Source organism: Dunckerocampus dactyliophorus, chromosome 6, assembly GCF_027744805.1.
Source record: "Dunckerocampus dactyliophorus isolate RoL2022-P2 chromosome 6, RoL_Ddac_1.1, whole genome shotgun sequence".
Taxonomy (NCBI): Eukaryota; Metazoa; Chordata; class Actinopteri; order Syngnathiformes; family Syngnathidae; genus Dunckerocampus; species Dunckerocampus dactyliophorus.
Window position 1 is genome coordinate 4,901,250 of NC_072824.1, and position 18,721 is coordinate 4,919,970.

The 18,721-nt window shown below is 43.6% G+C and overlaps 2 protein-coding genes across 2 annotated transcripts; one reads left to right on the top strand and one right to left on the bottom strand.

The window, feature by feature from the left end:
• Positions 1 to 245: 245 nt before the first annotated feature.
• LOC129182258 (protein CutA homolog) lies at positions 246 to 5,245 on the top strand. Its single transcript, XM_054778116.1, has 7 exons — positions 246 to 454; positions 925 to 1,000; positions 1,751 to 1,899; positions 2,033 to 2,092; positions 4,571 to 4,616; positions 4,714 to 4,763; positions 4,879 to 5,245. The coding sequence occupies exons 2-7, from the start codon at positions 938 to 940 to the stop codon at positions 4,976 to 4,978; spliced, it is 468 nt and encodes a 155-aa protein (XP_054634091.1). The 5' UTR covers positions 246 to 454; positions 925 to 937; the 3' UTR covers positions 4,979 to 5,245.
• LOC129182255 (somatostatin receptor type 5-like) lies at positions 5,092 to 17,410 on the bottom strand. Its single transcript, XM_054778111.1, has 3 exons — positions 17,316 to 17,410; positions 9,449 to 10,226; positions 5,092 to 7,204 (listed from the first exon to the last, which is right to left on the bottom strand). The coding sequence occupies exons 2-3, from the start codon at positions 10,181 to 10,183 to the stop codon at positions 6,566 to 6,568; spliced, it is 1,374 nt and encodes a 457-aa protein (XP_054634086.1). The 5' UTR covers positions 10,184 to 10,226; positions 17,316 to 17,410; the 3' UTR covers positions 5,092 to 6,565.
• Between the last annotated feature and the right edge of the window lie 1,311 nt (positions 17,411 to 18,721).

Here is an 18,721-nt window from a genome sequence, read left to right on the forward strand (position 1 = left end):
AGTAAAATAATAAAAAAAAATAAGTCCTCCCATTTGGTGAAAAAGAAAATGTATTATAAATAATGTTTTTAAATTGCCATTTTAGTCTTCGATTATTGCATCAACCGAAGCAGCGGTAACTTTAAGCATAATGGAGTGGCGCGGGAGCTCCGTGAAAAGTGTGAGTGTATTTTTAAATAAAGTTTTAAACAGCAAATTTTGACATTGTCGTAAATTGAAACCCTCTGTCGCAACAGCTCTATATATTTCTCACCACACCACCATCGTTGTATACCTGATTTGGGACGTTTGTCATGGCATAATTGCAAAAACTGTTGTGTTCAAGCTCCACTTGCTTTCACTTGGTCTTTATTTACAGTTCCAGACAGTCAGGACGGCTGATGCGCGACAGACGACAGTTGATCCACCACACTTTACGGCAGTCCATGTCGTTCGGCTGCAATTAACGCAGCAGGTATGCGGCCACAAACAAATGACACTTAATGTTGGACTCTGTACTCAGCATGTAGCTGATAATTACGCCAGCGTTTTATGTCAGCTTCTATCACAGATTGCTCCGAAACCCTTTCGTAGTCCTCACCGCTAACGTTAGCTAACTGCGAATCCAGACAGAAGAGCAGGTAACAGCTGGGCCAGCAGCGAGTTACTCGCTACTCAGCCTTTTAGAAGGTTCTATACTTGTAGGAATGTAAAAACGGTGTAAACAGAAATAAGACATATTTCTCATTATGATACGAACAATAACATTACGTTAAGCAAGCCGACTAGGTAAATAGTGCTGCGCTTCAGAGCCACAGATTCGTCAGTTTCGTAATTATCTTCCATTCCAACTAACCTCGTAAAAAATATATATATAATTCAGCCAGTCAAAGACAATGCGTCAAGACAATGTAGTAATATGTAAATATGATGTTTTTGTACAAGGTGTGTCCTGGTCATGCGCATTGGACTTCCCTGTGCAGAGACGCTGCAAGGTGGATCAACCCGAGCTTGGCTTCTGGTGAGAAAAGTCTTAAAAGGACTTCACTTGTCATTAATGATAGCAAATAAGTTTTGGTTTGTTCATCTAGATGGAGAGGAATCCTTTAATATGTTCATTATTGTGCTTGCACAGCTCAACGTCAAATCAAACTCCCTGAAAATAAGCTTCTATACTCGCACAAAACTTAACACGTCGTGCTCGACGTCACTCCAGATCTCAGTAAATCGCGCAAGAAGTCATTCTGTTCAGTTTGGCTTTTTTGTTGGTGTTTTCTGTCTTTTTAAAATGATTTCATTTTTAGGAGCAGCCTCACAACTAACACTAAGTTGTTACTCTACTTTTGGACACGTTGAATTGTGCAAGGGTAAAAATCTGCAATCTAACATTGTTAAGCATGTTTAAAATAAGCTTCAACCCTTAGATGTTGCAAAAAGCAAAGCGTGCAGTTTGGATCTTGCTGAACTGATGATATATTTTGTACATTAATGACGCTGAGAGCACCCAATGCACGCTTTCTGATTAAAACATTACACAAAGCATATGAGTGAATGAATTAGTTAATGAAAGTGCTAAATAATGAAATCACATTTTTACAGTATATTGCGGCCAAAAAAAAATAACGAACTGCGGGCCTAAAATGGCCGCGCTTCAGACACTGTGAGGTGATCCATGCATGATGGTGGTTTGATCCTTGTTGTAGGACTAATAAAAGCCAAAGTTATCTTGAAGTTTATGCTTGTGACCACGGTGCTGCCTCCTCCCTCTCAGACGGTGCTCCTGAGTGTGTTTATGCTCCAGCTGCTGAGGACTGTCGGAGTGAGGCTGTTCTCCATGGCTTCCGAGACGTACACGTCGGGCATGCACTCGGCCGCCTTTGTCACCTGCCCCAACGACACAGTGGCCAAAGACTTGGCCAGGTGAGCTGATTAAGTGCTATTTTCTGTCATTTTTGTTCCATTTGAACAAAGTCAGAAACTTATTGAGGATTGCTGCACTTTCCCGCCCCCCTCTTCATTCTATTGATGGCTTTGTTCATTCTGTGTCTTACAGAGGCATCGTGCAGCAGAAGCTGGCCGCCTGTGTCAACATTGTGCCTGCAATCACATCTGTGTAGGTTTGCTACTTTTATTTTGAAAGGCAGAACACACACCAGTCACCACATTAGGTGCGCAAGCACAATTGAATGGAATCCTGTCGGAAGAGGCAACCACATGTTTAGTTTTGTGTTTGTCGATCATAATCCCGTATGAAATAATGTCAATAGAAATAATCTGTTCCAGGGTCAAACTGTGGCTGTTATGAAAGATTTGTTAAGTGCAGAGCCAATGTTTTAAGTCCCATTTTAGTGTAAAAAATAAGTAAAGCAGTGTTTAATAGTAGGGGTGTCCCGATCTGATATTGATATCGGTCGGGTATTGCCACAAAAACCCAATATTGGATTATATTGGCCCGTGTCTGAAATCTCTGATACAATCAGTCCATTCGACTCTGTCACGATAACACATTTTGCTGGACGATAATTGTCCTACAAATTATTGCAGATAAAAATCACAATCGCAACCAAAAACAAGAAAAAATAGACCCATGTAGAAAAAAAACAAAACACTCCAATAAAAACCACATATAGCAGTAAAAACAATAAATAAAATGAGTATCAAGTCCCTCTTGTCATCCAGCCTGTTTGGTAGAAAGAGAGGGGGGAATAACAAACGTGTATATCAAGGCCTGCAAAATTGAGTTTGTTTTTATTGATTAATTAAATATCGTGACAGGCCTAGCGCCAGTGCTTCTATTTAGCATGCAGAACTCGCATGGTCACATAAAAACAGCGTGCGCTAGCGTGTTTAGCAAAGCGTAGCAGTGATGATGTGGCTGTGTTTTTCGTTAAGGTCCGAAAAATGTGTTGCAGCTGATTTGCAAATGGTGAGAAACTTCCACAGGGACGGCAAAAAGTCATTGGCTGTAAGAGAAAAGAGACAGCCCCTGTCGGTGCCTAGTCATGTCAGGTTTCAACACTTCGTTGATGCATCTCATGCCTACTGTTGCTGACTGTTGTTTTCTCTTTGGGTGTTATCGCTTGATCAAGCCGTTTCTAACATTCCACACTCTGAAACAAACAAAAAAAAGTACATAATTGTCAGTGCGAAGTGAAAAAGTTGTATCGGGACACCCCTAGTTATTAAAAAATGTTAACTTTGCAAACAAGTGAGGGCACCTATGCAGTGTTTCCCAAAGGACTGCAATCAATTTTTGGCAATGTGTCATCTAATTAGCATTTGCCATAACTTGTGTGCATGTCATTTTGATGGACGCTGTAGGAGAGACGAAAAGTGAGCAAAAGACATCAAAAGCAAAACAAGACAAATGAACTTTCTTCTGTTTGTTTTTGTGTTGTTTTTTTTGCCATAATCTCACAAGCAAGACGCAGCCACCAGTGAGTGCTTTTAAGTAGGGGATGTGCCGCAGCAGGGACTGCAGCGATACGTGCTTGCATCTCAAAATGTGCCCAACAAGACCAGAAAAGGTCACTGGAAATAGAGAGGTCTGAATACTCGCTAAATGTAGCAAGAAAGTGGCTAAGTTGGCAACACCGATCCCTCCTGCTATGTCTTCTTATCCTCTGGCAGCCCGGGGGCCCTATCTAAAAATGTGCATGGAAATCTGACTAAAAGTCTTCGTACGCTGAAAACCCAAAATGTGCGTACCGACACAAATATTCAGAGTTATAAAAAGTGGCATACGCACACATTGACACAATTTATGTTTCATAGATTCCACCTTGAGTAGACACGTGCGTACGCAACCCCACCTCAGGTCACGCCTTTTCCACGCCTCCACTTCACCGTAGAAGGTCATGGCACACATTTCCATTTTTAATGAACATGTTTGTACATTTTTCCTAATTGATATCACATTTTAGATGAATATCAGCTTAGCTAAATGTGTTTTAGACTCAATGGGGATGAAGCTATGTCGAAAATTCATTACTGTAATTTCAGACGGATATATATTTAATGTAATGATGACATTAAATCCATCAAAATATTAGGTATCCTATAATTCTTTTATGAGGAACTAATGGTGAGTGTTAGTTCAAAGCACAACAAAACAAAAAAGCCCATCGTTTGTGGAAGAGGAAACTATCAGAGAAACTTTACGTACACGGTCCTGACACTATCCACACAAAATGTTCAATAAATAACAGCGTGATGTGTTCATGCAATGGAGGATAAATCTTTATTGGATTCCATTACATGTTTATTTCTAACAAATGATGTGTCTCCTCCTTGCCATGTCTCCAAAAAGTGCGTACGCCAGCTACAAAGGTGCAAAGGTTGTGTTTTTGGGTTTTAACAAGCGATACTCGCAGTCCCGTTATAATGCGTTTATGAGCGAGGGTCAACGGGTAGCGCCAGAGCTACTTGTGGCGGGCCGCCACAAATAAATAAATGAATGGATGAGAATCACTGGTATGGTGACGCTGGAGTCTTACTGCTTTCTTACTTCATGTAACTTCCTGTCTCATCGTCTTCTCTGAACACGCCTTGAAATCCTTCACTTTGTGAATATTTTCTGGCTGTTTTCCAGTTATGAATGGCAGGGGGCGATCCAGGAAGACAGCGAGGTTCTGCTGGTGAGTGCCGATTGCCTGCTTGTGTTGAATCTTTAAGACAGTTTTCGTCCTGCGATGTTTGATGAACACTGTCACCTTGTGTTTCCTCCTCTTCTAGATGATTAAAACTAGAAGCTCCAAGGTTCCCGCTCTCACAGATTATGTCCGGTAAGTACTCGGATGCCATCTGTGACAGAAAACACGGCGTGTCCTCCCATTACTGCCGTGATTCATGCAGTTTGACTCCCAGCTTTAATTAATGGTGGTGCTGCGTTGCTTCCAGGAAGAACCATCCTTACGAGGTGGCTGAGGTCATCAGCCTGCCCATAGACCAGGGCAACCCCCCCTACCTGAAGTGGATTGGAGACATTGTGCTTGAATAAGGACTGATTCAAGGATGGGTGATTATGCAAAATACTTTTAATGTTTAAATTACTTCACAGTCCATCAGTGTTCATGTGAAATGACTTAAAACACACCTTTTGCGCCAATTTAATAAATGCAAATTCATAGATTTGCCTTTAGGGGTCGTCATAGGTCTGCTTTCAATCATCACACTTTCAGTTAATTGAACCACTGAACAGACAGCAGTGTGTTTTATTTTGTACAAATAAATATGTTGAAATAAAACAGCTGGATATATGTTTTTACATTTGCTTAATGACATTCAAATGTTTAAAAAAAACCCAGTCCAAAGATTAGACTTCACAAAAAAACAAGAAGCGATGTCGAGTGATGCTCTTGTCAAAAGAAGAGATAACACATCGCAGACAGCAGTTGTTGATCGACCACATCCTCATCATTCTTCTAACGTGTGTTGATGCTACAATAGTATTTAAGCAAACAGAGCTCTGGTATCGGAATACTATTGTTATCGACAGCTGTCCAAATTCAGGTATCGGGACGGAATCGGAAGTGACCAAATGTGGATCAGCGCATCTGCAGTTAGTATGAACATATGTCCCCTAGTGGCTTTGAGTAGTTTCTACATAAAGTTTTTACATTATACCATCACATCCTTGCCACATAGCCCACACAGAACATGAAAGTACAGCATTGTGTTTTTGTTTTTGGTTTGAAACAAAGCAAAAACACAGCAAAAGAACAACACACGTCTGCAATGAGAGGCTCAGGAGGTACTGTAGGTCGTCAAGTAAGCAGCTGTCCTTGGGCAAAGACACTTCGCCCACATTGCCACCATTGTTGCCCCCACACGGATGCTTCACTGCTAACCTGCGACCCGTTTCCGGGCCTCCCCAACGGCTGCCACTGCTCCTCAAAAGGATGGGTTAAATGCAGAAATGCATACATTTTGCTGTACTGTACATTTTACACGAGACAAATAAAGACCTTTCTTCTTCTTCTCTTATTTTCCCCCAATCTTCTGAATAGTATTAATTACACGAGGTCTTCTGGTTCCGTGTTAGCCGAAGCCCAGGATATGTCACATCACATCACCTAATGTGAGCAAAACCCGGCGATGGTTGGCAACAGCCAACAGTAAGCTGAGAGAAAATCATGAACAGACTTCAATGTGAGGCCAGAAGTGTAAATGGAGTAGTTCAACATACCTGGGTCTTTTCACCAAAGGGGTCTTGTTGATTGCAATCCGCTGAAGTCGGCAGAAACGCTGTCTCCTTGCAGAACATTTTAGGGACCTTTTTTTCATGTGATTATATCATTTATTTCTTTACTTCTCAGCTGGGAAAAAAATGTGCCATAGAAAAAGTCCAATGAGTGTATATGACCCAGAGGACGTGTTGTTTTGTGTGCGTGGGGTCCTTGGACAATGTACGCGTGACATACACCGTCCAGCCGGGGCATGATTTTATGCATATGCTTAACTGAGCATTATTTGTTCCGCTGACAAAAACACAAATGTGAACAGTAACCTCACCTCAGTAGCATGTCCACCAAGGTTTTTTTTTTTCGTGACCAGAGTAACGGACTACAGGAGCACACCCAAAAAGTCACAAGTAGCTGATTTCGAGCACTGACTTGTTCCCCAAAAACTCACCAGCTTGCAGCTTGCTTTTTGGATTAGAACCTTTCTCTGCTTGTTCTCCGTGTTTGGTTTCCAGACTGGAGTCCTCAGGTTGTGGTGTCTTCAAGTCCGGCATCCTAGAATCTTCTGGAGCATCTTTACTCTTTCCGTTATGTGATGTTTTGATTATTTTGATTATCTGCGCGCCATCTTGTGTTGTTTCCTGACGCTGACCGGCAAGCACACTCCTTTGCCTGTGAAGAGCAATACCACCCCATTCCTCCGTGGGCCGCTGCCGTTCCATGTCGGCCCTGTCGTGGCTCTTGACCCGGCGCGAGCTGCGGCACAGGGCCTTGCGAAAGCCCCGTTTGAAGTTGTCAGACAGGAAGCCGTACAGGATGGGGTTAGCGCAGCTGTTGGCGTACGACAGCACCACCACGAAGAAGTAGAGGCCCCGGAAGTCGCCCGGCAGCACCACCAGCAGGTTAACGATGTTGAGGGCGTAGAATGGTAGCCAGCACAGCACAAACACCGCCACGACCACCACCACCATCCTGGTGATCTTACGCTCAGACTTCCTGCGACGGGAGGACGATGCCTGTGCACGTTTCCCAACGCTCCGTACCTTAGGAAGAGCAGATGGACACTGTTTAGTGTTGGGCTGTCCAAACCTTTTTCCGCCAAGAGCCGCATACTGAAAGTCAAAGGAAGTGGCAGGGGCCTTTTTGATAAAACCTTGGTTAGCGTCTGCTATGGTTAGCATTTTTTTCAATGAACGTCGAAAATTCACTCAACATTTTGTGTAACTTTTCTGGTTTCCGCCTGTCAATAGTCATCAGTAGTTGACTCTCCAAAAAGTCAAAACAGAACATGTTTTTATAGTTTTACATGCAGAAAACAAATTGAAATGTATACGAATACATACAAATGATGAATGAAAGGGAAGTTCTCTGAGGAAATATTTCCCAACAATATGGTCATGAGCCTTGGGTAGTGACCGAAAGGACACAATCATGGGTCCAAGCGGCCGAAATGAGTTTTCCCTGTAGGGTGTCTGAGAAGCACTTTCATCCGGGAGAAACTTTGAGTACAACCGCTGCTCCTCCGCATTGAAAGGAGCCACATGAGCTACCGACTGGTAGGAGGCCTCGGGGAAGACCCAGGACATGTTGCAAAGATTGTTTCTCAACTGGCCCGAGAATGCCTCAGGATCTGCTGGAAGAGCTGCCTCCGCGACGCGACCTCGGACAAGCGGTAGAAGATTGATAGATGGATGGGCAAATGTTTCTTCTTGTCACGATGACAGCATTTCATTCACGTTATCAAGTTCCTCGAGATTACGCGTTTTACAGTAGATTCTGTTTCTATTGGTCAATTCCACGATTCCGTCAATGCAGAAATCATAGGGCCCTTCGCATAGCACTCGCCTTGTTTCCGCCATTTCTGGTTACCCTGAAGAATTTTTAGTCTGTGATCCCTTTCTTTGTGGAGACACTGCCTTGTTCAAGACAGCGCCTCCTAGTGTTTAAACTAAGGTGTACAAAAGATTTACTGTTAAGTACTGTACATGTTGTATGTGGGCCATTGTCCATTATATGTTTAGACTGATACAGCTCAGTTAAAAATGGATGGCGGGCCACATCTGGCTCAGACTTATTAGAAGTGACTTGGAACAAATACGGGCAAGTTGCTACTTACACCTTAGCCCTAACAACATAGCACTTTGTCTACAAAAAAACATTTATTCACAAGGATACGCCAAATAGGAAAATGGAAACGACAACAGAACTACAAAACACTTTGCCGAAAGTGGTACTTCACATTTGATTGTTTTTGAAGTTTTGCCATGAACAAAAGTTACTTGTTTAACTTCTTTTGCACTTCGAGCAGGACAGTTAACTATGCCAACATGCAAACATTAGCCGTGTACTATTTACCGTAATTTCCTGTGTATAAGCCGCTACTTTTTTCTTAAACTTTGAACCCTGCAGCTTATACAGCGGTGTGGCTAATTTATGATCTCTTGACATCTCCTTTACTTCAGAACTACTACTAATCATTTAAATACTGTGCCACTCAATATAACAGTCTGACTCAGTGTCATCTTACAAGGAGCATTAAACCCATCACACAGCAACTTAACACTCAAAAAGTGTACCTAAGAAATATACAAACACGTACCAATACGAGTTTGAAATTAAAAAAAATATTTAAAAGTTTTCCCATAATACATTGCATCTGAGCAAAGCACTCATTGGTGTCTGCCAGGGCGCTGCAATTATGTTAGCCTCCCTACGGGCTCTTCTGGCTCTCTGCTGGACAGAGGCAGCATTGCAGCGCCATCCATCCAACCATCCATTTTCTATGCCGCTTGTCCTCCAATGCTATATATAGAGTAATGACCTGCAATTTCCGATGAGTTTACAAGCTCGTAAGTTTTTTCATAGCTCATGATTGGCTCCTGTCAAAGACTGGTCCACACGGACTCGTACGCACCACAATATGCCATTTTATGACATGGACGTGCGGTTTATGTATGTACAAATTATAATAATTGTACAAATATATATGTACAAATTACAACAAGTATATATGTAGAAAGTTCTTTCCTGTAAATTTAGTGGGTGTGGCTTATACACCGGAATTTACTGTAAATGTTTTGCGATGGAAGCTCCACGCATTTCCTCTACATCTTCGGCCAAAATATATTCAAAATCTGAAAAAAATCAAACGTTGAGCGGCTTCCTTGAAAGAATTGTTTTTTCACATGAATTTTGATACACAAGTGGATTTGGATTTTTGTTAAAAGTAAAATGATATTTAAAATAACCAGCTCTCCTTCAAGTTGTGGCTGGTATAATGGCTCTACCTTAATGACGATCAGCAGGTAGCACAGGCAGATGACCAGCAGGGGGCAGAAGAAGCCCATGGTGAAGGTGTAGACGATAAACGAGGTCTTCCACAGTTCGGCTGGCTCGGGCCACACAATGCTGCAGTTGCCGTCGTCCTTCAGCACATCGGCGAAAATGACCACGGGAAGCACCACCACAAAGGAGCCCGCCCACATTGCCATGCTGATGGCCTTGACCACTCGGGGGCGGCGCCACCAGGTAGAGCGGATGGGGTGCACCACGGCCAGGTAGCGGTCTACGGACATGACGGTGAGGCAGAAGATGCTGGTGAACTGGTTGATGGCGTCCACAGTCATGACCAAGCGGCACATAAGCGAGCCAAATGGCCACGAGAGCAGCGCGTTCTGGACTGCCAAGAAGGGAAGGCCTAGCATGAAGAGTTCATCGGCGATGGCCAAGTTGAGTATGTAGATGTTGGTCACTGACTCATTTTTGGTGTAGTTCACCACCACATGGATCACCAGCGTGTTACCCACCAGGCCGACAGCGCAGACGATTCCATAGATGAGCGGGATGAAGATGCCGGCCAAACCGGGGAGGGATTCCACTTCTGTACAGTTGGGACAAGTGGTGTTGAAGAACAAGGAGGTGTCATTGTCCGAGGCCAGGAGAAGGAGTGAATGGGTGGACGTAGAGGTAGGCAGAAAGTTTGAACCGCGAGAGGCATCCTGGGTGGCCTTGATCAGCTCCATGAGGGGGTCAGAGGAGTCAGATGTCAGCCAATGTACAAGTAGCCTGCGAGGTAAGCAAAAACATACTTTGTTTTGTCAATTTTGCAACCTACAACCATAGTAGTATGGTAGTAGTAATGGTTTAACATGTTTAACATTTCCTACCCTCAACTATGGTCATGACCTGTGGGTAGTGACATCACGGGTACACGTGGCTGAAATGAGTATTCTAGGAGGCGGCATGGCTCAGTGAATAAATAAATACAAGTGAAAAAACTGACAAGTATTGCATAAAGATTAAATAAATACAGATATAAATTAACCATCAGAGATGCATAGGCAGCATGCCTTGATGGCACCGACGGATGTGCGCCAAGCAGCAGTGCTTGGCAACTTGTGCTTCAAACTGTTTTGTCCTGCGGTACCAGTAACTACTGCCAACAAGGAAGATTCTGTCTAGGGAAGACTGACGGACAGCGGGAGACTGCACCGAGAGTGGACGGGTTAGCTAACCTTACCACATGTCATGGATGAAAAGACCCCACTGAAAGGACACCCCAAATTGACTACAAGCACAATGCAAGGAAAACAAGATGGGCCATTCAGCACTGACAACATGGATATGACTAGAAAGACAACAACAAATGATGAAAAGCTTACTGCAGATGGTCCAAAGTCAGCAACAAGGAAGCATGGAGAAACTTTGAACAGTCAATGCCCAGTTTCACTGATTACCCCTTCAAGTTTGCCCGCAAACTGTTACTTTTGGAGTAGAAGAAATCAGGGAATTGGAGGCCACTGCACAGGAGCTAGAGAATCACATCAAAGACCAACTCAGAGACAGCAATAGAGATCTCCCCATTGGGCCACCAGGTAACGTTTTGTATCCTTCTGAACTCACATTCCAGTTTGACACCACCTAAGTGAAACGAGATCCAGCAAGTAGCCCTGTTAGGAATGGAATATTTTCCCTCTGCTTTGAACAAGATAAGTTGAAGGCTGTTGTCAAAGCTATCTTGCACACGCACACACATAGTTGCTAGATATGTCACTATTTTAAAGTCTGTCTGAGGAGCTATTAGCTGTCCAACTGAGACGGGCTGGTGCCTAATATACAAACCGAAAAAGGGAAGTTTACATCCATTGCACCACCTGTCTGACAGAAGTCATGAAAGAAAGCAGAACAGGGTTCTTCTTCGGAGATCGATTGGACTTCACTAAACCTTTGTTGGCCACTGATCGCTCTCTCCACCACTGGCGTTGCAGTTAATTGTATCTACTCCTTTTTTTAATTAAATTGTAAACTGTCCTTGAGACTCAGAGACTCATTTCACAGCTGTTAGAACTAAATAATCTGGGGGGACTTTCACCTTGTAAAATGCCCGGTCCCAGCAGCCCAAAGGCAAGACCAGGACCAAATGCGTCCCCTAAAAAGTATATAAGTCATGCCCCATGGTACTAAAGTCATTGTGGAGACTGCAGAGCCTTAACCACCTTTTATCCCAAAGGAAATTCTCTAAGGAAAGATCTTCTCCATAGTGGCAAGACGCATGACAGGCAAAAGTGCTGAAATGCATATGGCTCTGTCCCACATCAGCTGATCTCCTTTGCTCTCAGCTTCTTCCATATTTCATCTTGCACTCAGAACCCAGTGTCCAACTGCTTCAGCAACGTCTATATCTGCTGCACACCCCAAGAAGCCACATCAGGCTGACAACAACTCCCGAAAGGCATAGCAGTTCAATATTACCCATCCTATTTACAGCAGCCTTTTGAGCCTTTTGTCAGAGAAGTAAAAATCCAGTCAGGACAGCCTCTACCGGCAAAAAAACGCAGCTTGCTGCTGTCAGTTCACCTGTACCACCGGCTTATGTGGCCACTAAAGTTAAGTGAAATATCCACGACAGGGATGAAGATGGACCTGAAGGCGAACAGCTATATATTCAAGATTCAAGAGTTTTATTGTCATATGCACAGACAGTGCAATGAAATTCTTATTCTGTTCATTCTCCCATGAAATGAAAGACAAACACAAGAAAAAGGATAAAAACATAAGAAACATGTAAACCAATAAATTAAGCAACAACAACAGAAGAGACATTAATACAGAAAAATAATACAAATAAATAAATAAATCCATCAATAAATAAAGTGCTATGAGTGTGTGCGTGTGTTGCGTGCGCCGTGTGTGAGTGCTTCGTTGAGAAGCCTGATGGCCTGTGGGTAAAAGCTGTTTGCCAGCCTTGTGGTCCTGGACTTCAAACTCCTGTAGCGTCTACCTGACGGTAGGAGTGTGAATAATGAGTGTTGTGGATGTGTGCTGTCCTTGATGAGGTTGTGTGTTCTTCGTAGGACTCTGGATTTATAAATGTCTTGCAATGAGGGGAGGGCTGCCCCAACAATGTTCTGTGAGGTCTTGATCACCCGCTGGAGTGCCTTCCTATCACGTGTTGTACAGTTACTGTACCAAACAGTGATGGAGGCTGTAAGGACACTTTCCATAGTGCATCTGTAGAAGCAACTAAAGATTTTGGTGGACATGCCAAATTTCCTCAGTCTCCTCAGGAAGTACAGTCTCCTTTGGGACTTCTTCATAATTTGTTGGGTGTTGTGAGACCAGGTGAGGTCCTCGCTGATGTGTGTGCCAAGGAACTTGAAGGTTTTCACCCTCTCCACCTCAGTCTCATCAATAAACAGGGGTCTATGCGGCTCCTTTTCCCTTGTTCTTGGGTCAATGATCATCTCTTTAGTCTTATCTGTATTGAGAAGGAGATTGTTATCACGACACCAAGCTATGAGGTCCGCCACCTCTCTTCTGTATGATGTTTCAACACCACCAGTGATCAGGCCGATGACTGTAGTGTCATCCGCAAATTTAATGATGCTGGTGTTGTTCTGGGAGGCCACACAATTGTAGGTGAAGAGCGTGTAGAGGAGCGGACTCAGCACACACCCCTGTGGGGTCCCAGTGCTCACAATTCTTGAGCTGGATGTGCGATTGTGGACTTTGACTGACTGGGACCTGCCTGTTAGAAAGTTAAACACCCAGTTACAGAGGGAGGGTGACAGGCCAAGTGTGAGGAGCTTATTTGTGAGTTTGTGGGGGCTGACTCTGTTAAATGCAGAGCTATAGTCTATAAATAGCATTCTGACATACAGTATGTGTCCTGGCCTTGTAGGTGAGAAAGGGCTGTGTGGATGGCAGTGTTGACTGCATCATCCGTGGACCGGTTCTGGCGATATGCAAACTGTAGGGGGTCGGGATGCTCTTTTTGATGTGGGTCATGACTATCCTTTCAAAGCACTTCATTACAATAGGAGTGAGTGCTATAGGGCGATAGTCATTCAAGCAGGTCACGTTGCTCTTCTTGGGTACGGGCACTATGGTGGTGTACTTAAAGCAGGTCGGTACAGATGATGCGGTACAGACGTACCGCTTATTACAATTGGCATACCCCTGGGGGTACGTGTACCCCACTTTGGGAACCTCGGCTGTACTTTATTGTAATAGAAAATATGACAGAAATTAGGTGGTAGGACTTCTGAGATTTGTCGAACCAGCCCTTGCTCGCTGTGAAACCCATGAACGTTGCAGAAAAGGGTTGAGTTGAGTTTCGTTCGTGTGGCCCGGCGTAGAGCGCCGATAGAGCTGCCTGGCCTTTTCCTGGAGGACCAGTGAATCAAATGGGATGTTTTTCTTATGGCTATTGCTGATCCTAAGAGCGAGAGCAGACTCCATGTTCACTATTAAAGTGTTACGGCGTGTCACGACATGCTTTGCCCTCTTGTTGAAGGAAACGATAGCCATTGCAACTCCGGAGCGAACGCGATCGCTACTTATTCAAGACATCCTCAATTTCTATGCCATCCTTTATCATATCAAGGAATTTCACCTTCACCTGAATGCTAAGCCTTTTCCTTCGGCGCTTAGTTTCATCGCCAGACGGTGTAGAAAAGGCAGAAGCCATTGCGGCGTTTACATAAAAATTCTCAGAAATCACTCACAAGAGCAAAGATACTTTCTGCTGTGTAACAACAATGTAGGAAGCACATGTGAGAGACAATGCGGGTGGGTGCTGCGTGAGGCTGAGCCAATCACTGCCGAGGCTACTGAACAATAACGTCCTGTACTGTAACCAGGCCTTGTATTTTCGTTCATTTAGCAATTTTTATGCTTGAAAAATGCTTTATTTAAGCCAAGAATACATGAAATTTGCTTAAATATGCATATTTTAAACTAATAGTAGGTCGTCGACAACCACAAAACATCGATCATTAATTAATTTCTCGAATATAGAGAAGGAGTGATAATCGAACCGTGATATTGCCAGTGTAATAATCTCATTAGATTGTGTGCCAAACGATCTGGCCTGTAATTATATATGTTTACGCCCAAGGTGTCATGAAACAGTCAGTGTCACCATGTTGTTCAAACACTTCATTGGGCTGCGCAGAATACGAAAGTGCTAATCATCTTAGCATGCCGCCATCACAACAAAAACAAGCCTCGCCATTAGCGTCGGCGCTTGTTTGCAAAGCCAACTGGGCTTCTTAATCGCCGTAATGCTGCACAAAGGCACACCCGCATCCCTGGCTGTGATGCCTGATAATTGACGCTCCGCTTGGAACAAAATGTAACAGCCTGTGGAGGCAAAATGCGCTGCTTTGACTGCAGGGCGAGAGTCCATGGTTATGAAGCTAGAAAATGCTCATAGAGTTCTGAACACACCACAAGAAAAGTTACTGTGGTACTTCGTACAGGTAGTTCAATTAAATACAATTTTCAGCATCATGGATTCCAATTTTGTTTGTGATCATGCAAAACATGAGGTACACCAGATCCAGTGCATAATGTGCCCTTTGGGGATTAATAATGCCCAGTGAGAAGTACAGCACATTATAGCGAGCTATTATCTTTGTAAAGGGAGATGGTTTGATACAGCCCCTACGCCTGTGCAAATATTAATACAAACACACTGTGTGCAGCAATTAACTGCAGTGAGAGTGCATGGACACAATAAACACAACAAAGACCACAGCAATACATGCTGGGTGATTTCCTGAAATAAATCAACACCTTGCTTTCTTTTTGTACTTTATGTGCAACGTGCAAAGTACAATTAAGTGAATGCGCGCCCACACACACACACACACACACACACACACACACACACACACACACGGTATGTGTCCTAATCTCTGACAGCAGCCTGGCGATATCTCCTTCCACAAGACATTCTTTTGTTTGGGCTTGTATTGTAGCCGCTATACACAAAACTTCCCATGAGGTGTTGCTATGGCGACGGAGGGTCAAGACAATTGCTCAGAAGATCGCCGAAAGGGAATCCTCCGCTCTGTTAGCGCGACGCGTGATTAGATGGTTGTTTGAGTGGCCGATGACTTTAGAGACCTCCCGCCGAGGCCTGCATCCCATAATAGCAGCTGTCAGTGCAGCCAGGCCACTCTAATGGATCCAGATCGTTTCTGTGAAATGTCCGCATTGTTCCGCCTCGCAACCTCGCAGCAGGCTGACATACCAGTTCACAGCGATCATGAAGTACAGTGTAGCCCCTAAGCGTGCTAATGAAAAATATGGAAATGCAGTTCACATGTGGATGGATGGATGGGTGTTAACAGAGTGCTAATATAACACCTCGTCTGAGTTAAGTTGCAAACAGAAATAGTGACATACACAACAGGCAAAAGGGAAATTGTTTCTTCAAAATAAATAGTATATGGCCATAAAAAAACATTTACTATTTACTGTGCACGCGCGAATGGACAGACTGGTGATTACATTATGTTGAATATAAATGGCACTGTGAACGGAGAGGCCGGTGGTGAGGTATATGTGACGGATATTTAAACTCCTTACATGCGTATGTGAATTGAGCGAGAGCTTTCACATAATGTGGGTATATGATTGGCGGTAGGTGTGTCCCTATGTGAATGGATAGACGTGTTTACATTATGTGTGTATGTGAATGCACAGACTCCACATCCCCGCATTGTCCAGATTGTGGTTTTGGTTTCATACTAAAGTGTCCTAAAAGTAGATTACCAGTTCAATCTAGTCCTTCTCATTCTCTTAATAGCGCCCCCCACTACCACTAAAATGTCAGAGCCCCACTGCCCCCATCTAAAAACGTAAGATGGAATAGTGATTGACTTGACTGACAAACACACAGACTGAGACATGGGACATGAGAGCAGGAAGACTCGCTGGACGCTTTATGTCAGGGGTGTCCAGACTTCTAGATTTGCTAAGAAATTCTATATATTTATATATAAAGTTATTTTTCCTCACAATATTACTCTCATAAAATTATAACATTTTCTTGTTAGATTACAGCTTGTGACACCCAAGATTACAAGTTGTTTCTCTTAATAGTTTGACTTTAAATAAATTACTGATGGTTTTTCCATTGCTTTTGTTGTTTAAAACAATTTCTAGTTAAATTATATTTCTAGAATGTGCCAATGTGTCATTTAAAAATTTTTTTTTTAAAAATCGAATAACCCCCGGTACACAATGCAGTCACACACAACACACAAATTCTGCTGACTTTTGACCAACAATGTTAGAAAGCTTCAGTATTAATTGACCCCAAAAAGACCTGTGGACTGACGGGCAAACAGCGGAGACTAAACTCACCACTGATGCATCCATCGTCCTATTCCCCGAGGAGCCTAACAGGCTCATCAATTCCAAAGCCAGTAAGAAAGCATCAGTTTCTCTCAGGGGTATTGATAATGTTCATTCAGTGAAACACATTCTCGTGATTTCATGTCATCATTTGTTTGTAGGCGAGGCTTTCCTGGAGTTGAGTAAATACAAAAATACAATATGTATCTTTCAGTCATATCTTATGAAGATGAAACAATTCATCATTGTTCGCCTCATCTCTTGTAATCCTTCAATAGGCGACATGAAAACACATACTGACCCCGCCTCTGATCATACTCTCATTTAAAAACATGAATGCATGCGCCACGATGGAAATAATGCACTTCGAATCATGATTTATTACAACTATTCTTTCAAGTAAAATAATATGTGGACTAAATGATAGTAGTTGTAAAATACATAAGTATTAAGGTTATCTGGACTGAACATGAAAGGGAAACGATTGTGAAGAGAAATAAAGCTTACCTGTGTTGCTGCTGGACCTTTATTATCCTCCTTAGAAGGACTTGAACACTGGAGCCCGATGCCGAGCCGCACAAACCGCCTCGCCACCCTCCCTCCTTCCCTGCGAGTGTGTGCTTGTGCTCACCATTGTGATGCTAATAAAGTATTGACCAAACAGCTCCACATGCGTTTGGGGCGCGTGAACGCGTAGCAGCCTAATGCCTATTGAATAATGGGGGCGGGGAAAAAGGCCACAAGTCAAATCATGACATAGAGTCTTTGCTCTGAGTAATCTATGGGGCGAGATACCCACAATTTATCGTTTCAGCTGCTCATCCCCACGTAAACGGCGCTGTGGGTGCCCAGAAACAGTATTTTTTGAAAACGGATTCCAGAGTAGGAAAATCCGTCGTTCCCGCAATCCGCTTCCTTTTTCAAAATGATGTCAGCGAGCCATCACGGTCACGTGAGCAGAAGTAAGCTTTGACGACAAGCCAGCATAAAGTCTAAATATTTTGAGTGTCATGACTCAACGCAGTTGACGTTTCCTGGTATTTTCTTCTCCTATACTCCCAAAATGACGCACATGTAGTTGGACTTTGTCATAAGTCTGGACGAGCCTTGGAAAGTGAAGGATGGATGGACTTATGCGCATGTGTTCTTTCTTCTTCTATGGTTTGGCGTGTCACGCGGTTCCATCTGCGTGTCTGTGCACACCACAAGGCAAGCACTCAAGCGGAAACCCCAAGGGAAGAGATGGAGGCCAAGAAACACCTGCCGGCGAGACCTCGATGCTGACATCAAGCAGATGGGAAAGACCTGGACACAGCTGGAGAGAGCAGCCCAGGACAGAGCACTCTGGCGGACTGTTGTCAGTGGCATATGCTCCAGCAGGAACGATGGACCTAACTAACTAACTAACTAACTAACTAACTAACTAACTAACTAACACTGTGCCGAATTAGTTGCATCCAGATGGGAATGGATCGTAGAGTGAAAACGATGTAATACACAAGGGCCACCTGCATGTGGCGCTTTAAATAGACACGCAGGCGGAACCACGTGACACCAAACCATAGAAGAAGAAAGAACACATGCGCATCTTCTGCTTTCCAAGGCTCATTTAGACTTACGAGAAGTGGAATTACGTCTGCGCGTCATGATGGAGTATTAGACGACAAAACATTTCACGTGACGGCGAAGAGGCGGCGGTGGGCCAGTGACGTCATCCTTTTCAGGTTGGCTGTCTCAACGAAAACGACAAGCCGACGTTCAGATTTCCCCACTCTGCAAGCCGTTTTCAAAAAATACCGTTTCAGGGCACCCAGAACGCGGTTTCTGTGTGGATGAGAGGCTGAAATGATAAAATACTTTGCGTTTTGACCTGAAAACGTTTCCGTGTGGAAAGCCCCTAAAAACTTCTCCAG